At 39.9% G+C, this 13,649-nt stretch overlaps 1 protein-coding gene across 1 annotated transcript in view; it reads right to left on the bottom strand.

The window, feature by feature from the left end:
• Positions 1-13,354, bottom strand: part of LOC135490311 (homeobox protein unc-4 homolog) — a 29,269-nt gene extending 15,915 nt beyond the window's left edge. The window contains exons 1-2 of the mRNA XM_064775742.1: positions 12,937-13,354; positions 750-925 (exon numbers count right to left, since the gene is read on the bottom strand). Coding sequence (XP_064631812.1) covers positions 750-925; positions 12,937-13,189 — 429 coding nt within the window. The 5' untranslated portion in view covers positions 13,190-13,354. The remainder of the gene's footprint in view (positions 1-749; positions 926-12,936) is intronic.
• Positions 13,355-13,649: the final 295 nt, after the last annotated feature.

Raw genomic sequence — 13,649 nt, 5'->3', positions numbered from 1 at the left:
AAAGACCTTCAGCATCGGAGAAAAACAATATTATCATTAATCCAACTGTTGATAATCAGCTTACAATTTAACTGGTCCCAAAGGTTAGTATGATAGCCGGTTCAATTTTAGATCATCTTCAAGAAAATTCGCGATTTAAAAGGATCTCCTGAATAGATCCCATTCCTTTCAATATTCGTTATCCTCAACGGTATGGGCTCTGGAGCGCAAACTGCTGGTCGGTTTTCCTTCGAAGTGTGATTGTTCATTGATCTAAGCTTGTGGCATATTTTTCGAGTAAAATGCATTCAGTTGTATGTACGGAAATCCTAACAGAAGTCGCCTTTTTCAGATGCAATGCTGGAAGCTCCAACGGTGTTATCAACCCGTGGCATATTTAGTTTTACGTTTGCGTTTTGCCTCTTACTATTACCGAAAAAAGGAGTGTTCATTTGGAGCTCAATTACGTCATTAATGGAGGTGAAATTCGGCTCATGTAAAATGTGTTTTGATACAACGAGCGAAGAATGGACATTCATCTTTCGATTCGCCAACGACAGCACATCAGATTTGCAGATTTACGGAAATGGTATTTGTTCTCAGAGAAAGAGGTGTCGATAGGCAGCGATAGGCTTGCATTTTACACAAATCACAGAAAATATGCATGACTTCAAAAGTCAACGTTTTTGAGATATCTCACCAAACGATCGTTGATATATCAAAGGCCAAAAAGCGGCCCATTTGTTTGCAAATTGCAAAAGGTGGCGTACCTGAACCCGAGATTCTACAAGATCGAGCCTGAGAGCGAGAGCCTCTCTCATGAAGACATCCGGGTAGTGGCTGTCCTGAAATGCCCGCTCAAGCTCTTCAAGCTGCCATCCACTGAAGTTGGTCCGCGTCCTTCGTCTTTTGGCTGCCTGTCCTTCCTTTCCCTCGTCTCCACTATCTGAAAGTACACAAGGACATACAAGTTGAAGAAGATTTAATTTCTATTGTTTTATTTTAGCTCACAATTAGAGAAATTTATTTCGAGGTGGGGGGGGGGGGGGGGAGACTCTAAGGAGCAATTCTATATGCATTTTTGTAACAAGAACATTATATTCGGCCCCATTTAGGCATTGATCGTATGTCCACTAGTGCATGTAATTTTAAGTCTAGCCATGCTTCTTCTCCCGTAATGAGAAAATTAAAACTGCACACCAAAAAACGCAATGCCATAACTTTTTTGCCCGATAAAGCACTCTGTATGACAGAAACATGGGTTAGATGTATTTTGGTCCTGAGTGTATTAGATGGTCTTGTTTGATCTACTACTAGCTGGCATTTTCCTTTTCTACCGAAGTCTATGGGACATCTCATCATTCCCAATATCTTTTGAATTCCTCAATTTGCAGACTGTCGTACCGATGATATCCAGGGCTTGGCTGGAGGGGCAGAGACCGAAGGAATAACAATCTGGAGAACCAATTTCCACTGAAAAACTAATTTCGAAAGGCCGCAGAGTAAAGAAAACTTCCACTTCTCGTAACGCTGATATGTGTACGCGGTGATGATGTACTGACTGGACATTGCTCAGAGCCAACCAAACGTAACTAATTATCTTTCTTCCTGACTGCGATAACTTGTCGTTTCCTTAATGTTACTAATGGTTATGGGCTACACGCCTAACTGGTCATTTGTTTTAATCAGCCCAATTAGTCTCTCACTGAATTAATTACGAATTATTTTAGACTGATTTCTAACGACCCGTGCTGCACTCTCTGATGGAACGCACTGCTTTAGAAGGTCAATATCAACTTAGGTTGGCAATAAATACTTGTATGTTAATGTACAGCGAATCCTTAGAAAATGACATGATATCAAGTGATCACAGCAAAAGATATGCCATTACAATGAAGATATTGCAAGACTTTTCATGCTGACTTTTCTCATTTAGCTTTTGAATATATTTTTTCAGCAAATGGGGAATATTCATGTCGTGTAGAGAAAATAATAGTGATATAAATTAATTTACTTAATACAGACTTGAAAATAGACGTAAACAGAAAGTTGTTTTATATGTACCACTTTGATGTATTTTGTCTCCCTGCAATCACCGGAATCTCTGTTTTCTCCCTCTTTCCATTAACTGTTTCAGACATTTAATTCGTCCTGTTATCAAAACTTCGATTTAAAATCTGGTGAAAGGAAGTTGGTTGCAAAACAAGTTATTCTGGCTTGAATAGCGCACCTGGTCTCAATGGCATTGCATTCAAATCATTAGGTACAAAGTTGCATGTCCTCGTGAAGAAACATTCAATGCAAACAACAGATGAACAAACCAAACTACAAGAAACCACTAGTCTTCCAAAGAGCCCGCCATTCCAAATAAAACAGTCCAATGATACAACACAAAGGGAGAAAATTAGACACTGTATCTCCTTCTGTTTAAACAATGGCGTATCACTTTCTTTGACAATGCTGCCAGAAATAATAGGTGACATAGTAACGAAAACTTGGATCCGACTCAGGTGTCAGGTCCGAGCTAGCGCCAGGCTCACATATCACCGCCTATTCATACAATTAGAAAGAAAGCCAAATATCATAGTATTGATGACCACCGTCCTCTTGACCCTCGAGTGTTTGCATTGGTGCGTTGTCCAAGCCTCCCCAATCTAGTTATGATCCTCGAGTGTGTTTATCTTGCTGACTTGACCAAGCCCTTCTTGTGTAGTGGCCGGACAATGCAATGTTCACTATTCATGGAGTCTGTTTTTAAACTCATCCAACACGTTTGATACAAAGTTGAGAATGGGCGGGTCATTTTGTAAGTAAGTCTGTCCATATCACAGCTTGCTACATGTGAGTGCTCCAACGTACGACTTCATGTGGTAAAATGTTTATATTTAGAAGCTGGAGTCCAGTTGTGCCCCTGCCGAAAAGTCCCATCTGTGATTCCAGAGGCCTACACTCTTAGAATTTTAATGCGCATATATTACCAGATGCCAATCTAGTACCACTGCAATCGCTGGTCACTTAAATATCTCTTAACTCAACAACAAAATATCACCCTCTTAATTCGACAACCTTGTGAAAGCAAAGGGTTTTGAGGATACATTTTCATGTAATGAAGCATTTATGAATGAAATATTGTTGTCTATTGCTGCATTTTTTATCGATGGTGAATGCGCTGCAATCTAGCAGCAAATACCACTTCCCACTAAATCGTTCTTCAAAGAATTCATTAACAGGTGACATTTATGTGCTTGTGGCTGGACAACTTGCTTAGCAACTATTCCGCGGCGTGTGGTCAGTTGAAGAAGAGGCTTGTATTACAGACAATGCGACAATGCGACATTGATTAAGAACAAATGAAATATAATATTTATTAATTTGGTCTTGTTGTTGTAACTTCAATAAACTCTCAATCATTGAAAACACTGGTAATGATAAGGAAAATCTCAAATTTATTTCAAGAACGGTATCACACCATTCATGTTAGGGATAACAATGGATTTCATAGTACATGTAGGCCTATGCACAACCTTTATTGAACATCCGGTGTGAAAGGTATGTTAGTCCAAAATTACTTCTATTATTTTGGATCATGAATGGAGATGGTCCGCAAAATCCCAAAAGCTCCGAATGTGGACGTTTCGATTGTGATTGTTAACATCAACAAACTCTATTCAGTGTATAAAAACTTACGACCCTGGGCACTTACGTTTATGTTACACCTGTATAAGCATACGCACCGAAACACAGTTATTTTCTGTTTTCGAATATTTGGCATATGAATAAGTCATATAATACCCATTGCCATCATCCTCGAGATGCAAGCAATGGGATGTCACAATCGCCTTTGTGTGCCACGCGGAGGCTGACGCGCATTCTAATGGTCTTACATAGCCTCCAGCTACCCATCTATCTTAGTGCGATGACACTGATAATTCTATGATAATTCGACCCCTTGATCTGGCGAACGATGTCTTTGATAGCCTGCTGGCGCGGGCCATCTATGTCGACTGTCGCTCGTTTACAAATAATTTAACACAAATGAGTTTCATGAAGTGACATTCAACGGTCGACGTTTGGATTGAGTTTCACTGACATTTCTGGAAAAGCAAACTAAAATACATAATAAAGAAAAAACGTGACCGAAGTGATTAGAAATGTATGGATATATGAAAAAGGGAAGTGACCTTTTCACCCTTCAGTGGGGTACATACCATGCGAATACTGTCTTGTTAGTAGCACCCGTACCCAGGTGATCAACGTAGTATAATAATTTATATCAGTGTTGCAAAAATTTAATACACTATACATCTTGTATGGAGAATATGAAAATGATAACCAATGACACTGACTAATATTCTGTATGAATTAGTAATGAATTCATCAATTCCCTCGAATAGTCATAATTAGTTTTTTCGTACCTAATTGAATGATCCACTAATTGCCAAATGCGGGTGTGCCAAGGGTTGATGAGAATGACTTGGTCCCTTGCCGCACAGACAACCGGCATCCCACCGAGAAAATAGCCGCTATCGTTGCCTGTTTTGAGAGGGTAATATCATGGGACAAATCGGGCAATTAGATGCCTTTGTTAAGGAAACATGCGAAAATCCCGCACACCTCTGGCGTCACTAAATTAATCGGGTGTTTGGCTGCCAAAGTCGTGGTAGGAGAGATAATTTAGTTATGGACATACAAAAACCCAGACTTCCATGCTCCTTCGAACGTAAACTGAGAAAGGTTGTTGCAGACGTGAAATTTGATAAATACAGTGGTGAACGGTCATGGTACATTATTTAACCGAAGACCCACACAGAAAAAAGCCATTTGAAACTCGTTTTATACATGTACATGTTTTGCAAGCTGGCTTGAAAGGCATGTGATTATTCAGTAAAAAAAACATCAGTGTGCAATACCGGTGAATATCATAGGCACGACCATTTGGGTCAACCGAGATTGCCTCAGAATATGCAGAGATTGGATCATTCGGGAATGATAACACTGCCAGTTGAGATTCCTACTAAGCCTCAGTAATCCTACCGAAAAGTCACATGAAAATGTAGCTCGGCTTCTAGATTAAAGTGTTTATGAGGCGCGAGATATGAGGTTGTGATATCGTTATTGAATGTTTTTTTCTTAGCCGATGAATCAGGATCGGATGTGAGAATCTCTTACGGTATTTCGAGTACATTGGCATCTGACAAGCAGCGTCCAATCTCTCACAACACCGATTTTACAGCCTGAAATACAGCTATTCAGCAACTAATCATTAGTTTTTTTCTAGTCTATCCTACATGTAGTTGGATACGGTCATTGTAAATCCTATATTGACCATTGTGCGGAGGGCTTTCGGCCAGGGACGGGAAGCCCTTCGCAAGCTGGTCATGTTTCTCACTTGGTGATTTCTTTTGCCAGGTAAACGGGGTTACCACGGTTTTACGTCTCTTTCGAAGGGAGAATCAATGTAGGTTTAGGACAAAACAGCGGTGATCATGTCGAACCCATGATTATGAACTCGGCGCTCTTAACACGACGCCACTGTAGGCTCCATAATCAGTGTTAATGAAGTTTATGAGATATAAAAGTGCACCACCTTTAAGGCACGCGAAAGCACACTTCTCATTTTAGATTAAAAACATCGACAAAAGTTTAGTCATCGAGACAGGGGTTATCAGTCTAGGATAATTGGAATGCGTGGAGCTCTGAGTATTGCCTAACAGCGTTCGTACGCCTAAAGAGTCAAAAGCACGGAATTAAATACATGCATGTCCGTGGTTAAACGTTCCGAAGACCCTAACCAAATATCAAAATGCAACGCGTGATTTCCTTGGACACATGGCCTCCGTTATCCATGACGAAATCAATGTTTTCCGCAATCCATATTTTGGCAGTTAACCCCGATCGCCTATCAGATGGAGAAGAATCAATTCGCCAAATGAAATCTATATCTCATCCAATTCATCAAATGGTTTTGTGGAGGTTACACGCCTCTTCTCACATCAGCACAAATTGAATCTCCGTATACCATGGACAAACTTCTCAACCGTTCAGGTAAAGATAGACAAAACTCATGACATTTAGCAGCTACAATAGAATTTCGATTCTACTACACCACAATTAGGCTGTGCCCGTCTTTTTACCAATCGATAGTTTGAAAAAGATAATGATGACAATTTTTACAAATGTACATGTATATGGTGCTTTATATACTGACTATGGTCTGCCTAACAGCGCGTTTTGTATGACATCTGCCACTACAAAAGATTTCCACGAGCCCTCGGGTAGCATCAAAGTGCTGTTCACTTGAGAACGGCCTATAAAGGACAAAGCGGCAACCAGACTGGGTTCAAACCTGCGATCCTTGGATGAACTCCTTAACCACTTCGCCACCACGCTCCATAACCTCACACATCTTTTAAATGTTTCCGATGGCGGATTCGGCAATGACAGTTTTCAGGCTCTGCCATCATTTTCTCAATCAAGCATGCTAAGACGACTGCCGAATCATAAAAAAGCCTGCAGCAGATTCTCGAGAATTAACTCAAGAAATAAAACCAAAATGTATCAGTAACCCCTCGAAAGCTTCTTCTGGTGGTGAATTTCACCCGTTAACCCGATTTCTCCCACTATTAATTGAAACAGCTGACTATCAGTTATATCTCGCCTCCTCTATTAATAATTCATGCCAAATTGTTTCTGTATTGCGGCAAAAGTGGCAAGCTTGACAGGCCGAGGCAGCCCGTTCTCTCCATGTCAGAATAATGTAAGAAAGAATGGCAAAGTAGCGAACACACGGTTTAGTCAAGTGGTGCATTCAATACCAAGGCATCTGATACGCGCAACATGATACCCAAGTGTGTTTGAAGGCAATTTGTAAGAAATCGGGAAATTCTTGGCTGTGGAGTGGAGAAGTTGGCAGTATTGATTCTTAGTTTGAATTTGAAGCTTTGTGAAAACTGCTGTTTATGTTAAAACATGAGTTGTCTGCAATTTGTTCTAGGATTCTTAGTTTTACATCTTTAACTTCTCGGTCTACCAATTTCTGCAGTGAATTGAGAGTAGACTTGAAGCGAATTGAAAAGTTTGCTTTTACGAATATTACGAAGTTAAAGCAAGTCACTTATATCAAGCCACATCAAATTTAGTAACTTAATTTGAGGGCGACATAAATGGATGATAAGATGAAAAAAAACAGTGATCCAAGGGAGTAAGTCAAAAATATCTTACAACAGTGCTCTGGACCCCTTCCCTTTCTGGAAAGACGAACAAGATAAAAATTAATCATGTGTGCAGGGATTGCATACTGATGAATGCAGAATGTGATCTTTAAATTTCTTTTAGAGATTTTATTATTTCAGTTGATGCAAAAAGAATTAAAGAGACGAACACATGATGCCCCCCCCCCCTCCAGAACAATAATGTTACTTTTTTGCTTCACCGACGGAAACAACAGCTAACTGTAGTTTCCGAATTGGCGTTAAGCTATGATATGCGGTAATACAGTTATAGTTACTGTTGGACAGACTGTATCGACTATGGGGTAAGTTTATGCGGGATTAAGAGACAAAACCCGGGAAGGTTTTGTCAACCTCCCCCTTATGTCCATGAACTAACACAATGTGCCGTTGTAGCAACCTGGTCTCAAATTGGATTATCAAGAATGGTAACCGACGTTGCCTCCCCATTGCATCAACCGTCAAATGGGACGCAAGCTTAAGTGAAAACGTCCCATTCGCAACGCGCTCCCCCCATTATCCGCCGTCGCTTCAAAATTGATTGTCCATTTAAAATGATTTAATAAAACAAATCATGCATACTAAATACATAAACGCATTAGAGGGAATTGAAATACAGTGTCGCGGCTAATCTTAGCTGCTGCCTGACGTAGTTAGGGTGGACCAGCAATGCATTTAGGATGAGCTAGCTTTGACGACGCTGATCCCCGTCCCTCTCGTAGCATCACAACATGAATATTCGTACAAAATGAATTTTCCACTCTGATGAATCTTGAATAAAAGATGGTAAAATAAGGCTATTTTAAGACATCGGATCAGCGTTGATGTTATCTTGGGTTGAGCTAGGCTCATTTAGCGACCAAGGAGCCACCCGAGAAATGTCTCCGCTCGCCTCCCAGTGGACGTGTTGTCATTACGTGTCAGGTCGACATTAGCGGGGACCCACCCACAAGTAGAATGATCCGTATAGGTTTTCCTTCTAAGAGCAGTGGAATTAAACGTAGATTAAAATTATTTACGGCTGTCCGGTTACGGCGAGATGGCGGGACTCTGGCGGGACAGACGGGGAGGAGGTGGCTGGGGATAGCGACAACACCGGGTTGACTACGTGGACGAAGAAAACAGAAGAGAAGACTGAGGCAACATTGATAGGAAATAAGCAAAATGATATAGTGCGCGAACACTGTACCGTTCTCTTTAAAATATTAAAGTATACATGCCAGTCGACGCGACTCGAACTCGCACTCCTCTACCTAGAATGGGCTTGGCTGCGTAACTGCTCCACTAAGATAAATCGCCGTTACATGTACTAAAAGTGACTCATGCGGCTGGTACTCATGTGATCGACCATTGAAGACTGATATTTATTCATTGTAATCCACCCTGTCTGGTTATGACTACCAGATGCTGACATTCAAATTATATAATCACGTCCACGCTATAACAACGGACTAATAAAAATGATATGAGCGCTACATCCAACTGGTTTCAGTCGCTCAAAGCGTTTAGCTATTGGTCTGTACATTTGTCAGGCTCTTATACTCTCTGTTGGTATGACAGCCTAACGCTTACAACTCTAACATTCATATTTTGCCGGCTCTGCTAGCTAGATACCCATTTATTCCTGGGTAAAGAGACGTAACTATATGTCTCAATGACACAAAGACGAAACAGCGATGATCCTTCCAAGAGCCGAACCCACGACCTCCCGATAATGAACCCGATGTAACATCCGTGGTCATTCCCAATTTTTCAGTATTACGGATAAGGCGACCACTAAACAAGCAACAACCAATCGAGGTCGGTTATGCTGGCACACAGAAACATTCACAGATGTTACAACGGCGCTCTAACTCACTATGCCACTAATACCCCAAACACCAACACCAAAAACGTTCACGCTGTCATGGGCTGAGAAAAATGTGTAGTTATAACAATTTCAACTAATCGCGTCAGCGGATCACTGTACTCAGACTGCCACCTCATATGAAGGAAAAGTTCTTTAAAAATGATGGGCATGGAAAGTGGTCGACTTTGACACCAGATATGCCATATCTTTGAACAATATTGTAACCCGAGGGACTCCAATAAAGCACTAAATGAAGTATGAATGGCATCATCTTGAGAGATGTCCACAATCATACCAGGGTTTTGTGGTTGACTTTAAATTGCCCTGTGGTTTCGTTATTACTCAAACACAATTGTCTTGAGACCTAAAATGAGTTTCACTGATAATATCTTGAACACATCGCGTAAACTGTCTGTTATGGTACACACGTTATCCAGTGACAAAGCGGGCAAATATCAATTTGTTTTTCTCAGTCGGAAAACGGTCACAGATGAAAAGTGGTCTTTTTGGCTCAGTATGCTGCTCTAACAATATCCAGAATTGCGATATAGGCACATTCCCGCAATGCCATGTCGATTTATCAGAGGTGTGCTCGATCCTAGAGTCTCTGTCTTCTGCGGAGGAGGGACAACGACGTAAAACGGTGATAGATCGGCATCCACTTTTCAGTCATTGGGTATCAATTTTGTCCCGTGTCAAAGGTAGACCATTAGCTAACTCCTAGAACGGAGGCCTATCATTAGAAGTATCTTCTTATTAGGATATACATGTATTTGGCGACAATTTCTAATTCAGATTTCACTTGCTGATACCATTAATAATCTTTATGATGATGCACTTGCTGATTAACAAATATCAACAAATTATAAATTACGTAATGCATATTGTTAAAATTGTATGGGTCGGAGGCCTTATATGAATAAAATAATAATAATAAAAAAATTACATAATGGATCAAACAAAATGTAACACTCTCCTTTTGAGGAACTGAAATAAAGGGGGTTCTTTCGAAGAATAGAGGTGGCGGTGAATATACTCATTATACTTAGATGGAGAAAAGATATCCCCACTTTGAGGAAATTGATTTCATATAGGTATTTATTTGTGTTCTTGTGCCTTTTGAACGTGGTGTTGGTAATAAAACTCGGCGTGTTTTTTTTGAAAGATTTTATGGCTCCTGCGACGTTCTCTGAAAATACTTCTTACAGAATTCGGTTGAAATTAAAAAAAACCTTGAATCATGTGCTTGAAAATCAGCAATTTTATCATGAAATAATGAGAGAATAAAATACGGAGTCGACAAAGATCGGTCCATTAATGAGGCAGAATATCAGCTATTGCAGGTCCGGTCAAATAAACCTTTTAGCGCGCGTGCTAAATTGGGTCCAGCAGGCCGAACACAGTATATATTGGAATTATCAATAAAGTTTGCTTTTCGGCTGTTAAAATAATGACGCCTCCCGACTTCTGAGACAATTCTGTATCTAACGTCAATGTATTTTCAGACAAAAAATAAGAAATTTGGTTGGAATTGGTAGTTTACTAAACTTAGACTTCTTCCATGTTAGTTTCGTAAGACATCCAAGAGTCCCCCATCCCATCCAAGTGGCACTATCTCGGCTGAATCATTGCTTGCATGCTCTCAATACATTAACCAGTGTCACTTTACAACTGATCGATAGAGCATGAAGCTTCCTCTCACTTATCTTTTTAAAATATCGATGATAGTGTAGCAACCATATTCAATTTGATAAGACCAGAAACTAAGCCGTGATGACGGTTTGAGTTCAAGCTTGCGAATGCAGATAGAAACATTCTGCCAATTATAGAATAGAAGGAGATGAGTCGGCAGTGCGTAATTAAATAGGCCTCTGTGCGAGTTGCGGAATAGTCGTTTTTTAGAGTCATTACACAGGCTAACGAATCATGTAGAAGATTACATGTTCTTGTTTATTGGGGACGTTATCAATGGTCGCAAATTTAAGAATCGTCCAAGGATTTGCAGTGAACAAGTTCTCTACAGTATGTTGCTTTGAAACGAATTTTCATCAACGTCATTTTAAGTGATATCTAATCAAGTGAAGTATTCGACACAGAAAAGCAAGAAACATAGTAGATTTACAATTATTTCTATAAGACTTTTAACAGTCACTTTGTATATACAGTGGAACCTTCCTTTGCGGACACCTCTCTATTAAGGATAACCTCCTTATTAAGGACACTAGTTTTGGTCCCAAATTGGTTGTTTCCATTCAATTTGACCTCTCCAATCAGGACAACTCTCTATTAAGGACAGCATTTGTCAGTCCCAACGGTGTCCTTAATAGAGAGGTTGTACTGTATGATGTATACGGTGTTTGATTTTTCCCGAGAACCTGAGAGAGACATTCGCCATCCTGAACGATATATCAAATGTTTCAATAATTAATAAGGTGTCAGGGAAAGGAAGGTGAAGAATCCACTCGACCGACCCACACACCAGGTCCAGTCGAGTCATTATTTATTCAGTTAAGAGTCCTTACCCGAAAGCAAATATACACACTTCCATTTCCAAATGATTTACAAGAAAAGCAAAGCAATGGACATTTAAGGCAATAGTCATGCACAATTGACAGGCACACAATACCTCGAGCACCTGAACACATTGTCAAATATATTTTTGAAAAGGTCGGCAGTAAACGTGCAGGTTATTATTAATTTACCGTGTTGATCTTGTATCAGAATGCAGTGCATATTGTAAAAAAATGAATAACGCACAAAAGATTTGTGCCATTTGATAAGAACGAATTTTTAACAACAATGAAAAAATTGGAGTATAACTGATATTATTTAGACGTACTAAATGACACGACATGGCCACCCTGGCCACTCATAGCTTTGGAAGGGTATACTACTAACTCAAAAATCATTAGATGCTTCTCCGAAAACATTGGGTAAATAATAACATGCAACATTTAAAACCAAAACACAATTACAAACAGTTGTATTTATAATTCTGACTATTGACGCCGAGACTTTCTGATGAAAATGTATTGATCTAAATGTATGAACCTCATATTAATCTTTGCAATCTTCCTCATCAAAATGCCGTTAAATTTATTTCCTGTAGGTACAGTGGAACCTTCCTTTGCGGACACCTCTCTATTAAGGATAACCTCCTTATTAAGGACACTAGTTTTGGTCCCAAATTGGTTGTTTCCATTCAATTTGACCTCTCCAATCAGGACAACTCTCTATTAAGGACAGCATTTGTCAGTCCCAACGGTGTCCTTAATAGAGAGGTTGTACTGTATTTTAGTAGGTTGATGTATACTTGTATGGATGTAGTTTGACAAATATTTTGTAGGTACATGTAATTGCAAACTAAATTACTCCTTTGGAAATACTTCTCTAGAGTAAACAGGTTGGGCTGACTGAAATTGACTAATGTATTTTTTTGGTTTCATTGAAACAATACTTTGACAGAAAGATATCACCATGCGTTCCACATAACTTTTATCAAATATCATGACTTCATATATTTCTGACATTGTGTATTTTGAATTTTGCACTGATCAATGTTATTTTCAAAATGTTAAAATTGGTTATTTCATACATGTATGTGTGTAAACCCCTCTGACAAATGCTGTCCTTAATAGAGAGTTGGCCTAATTACAGAGGTAAATGGAAACGACGTTTAAAAAGCGAAGAGAATGATGACCCTGACATTTTTCTCGAGGCTTACTCTTCACTATTTATAGAACTGGGCTGATGACATGAAAAGTAGGCAACCTAAGGAACTGATGTCTGCTTGGCTATTCAAACATTTACCCTGAATATTAACTCCAAATCGAAATACATATCTGTATGTCAAAATAAGATGATAAACAACGTTCTCACCTTTACTGTTGTTATGACTTGGAGATGACGATGAGATGGTGGACGTTGTACCGGTGGGTGTATGAGTGGAGGATAAGATACCATCAACACTGAAAGCGAGGTGTCTGTTGCCTAAACTCTGGCTTGAATAGTCATAGGCAAATGCAGAAGGGTATCCGAAGCCAGAAAAAGGATTAGAGTAAGGCTGAAACCCATGGAGGCCTGGTGATCCATAGCTGTGGGAAAATGACCTCTCTAGCACTGACGTATCCATAACTGAGAGCGCAATCCCAAATAAGTCCAATAAAACAAAATTGTTCCTGCGATGATGTCTTCTTTTTAATTTCCGTGCATTGTACTTCTGCGACGTCTTAAGCAATTGTAGCCGCGAGTATTCAAGCACTGGTCCAACTCGCACCGTTAGCTAATTTCACCAATGTTGAAATCCCATGCGATCTAATGAAAAGAAGGTGGAGCCGAAGCTATAAGTGACTCTGCAGCGCTGCGCACGGCCTCTCGGGTAAACGCAAGCGACCAATCACTGCCTCATGAAATTGATTAAATGCCAGGGGGAGGGGAAGATTCGTCTAGCTGGGTATATTATCATGCTTCATTATTTGTTTGAGCTTTATTGATTTCGTAAAAGCGTCGCACGAATCGTCGCCTTTGCATAGTTTACAGCGTAATTGTGTTTGTTAGTGTTGTGTGGGTTCTGGGAAGCTATTTGGCGACCG

Source organism: Lineus longissimus, chromosome 1 (genome assembly GCF_910592395.1).
Source record: "Lineus longissimus chromosome 1, tnLinLong1.2, whole genome shotgun sequence".
Lineage (NCBI taxonomy): Eukaryota > Metazoa > Nemertea > Pilidiophora > Heteronemertea > Lineidae > Lineus > Lineus longissimus.
Note: the sequence above shows the minus strand (reverse complement) of the source record. Positions and strands in the feature narration are given on the sequence as shown.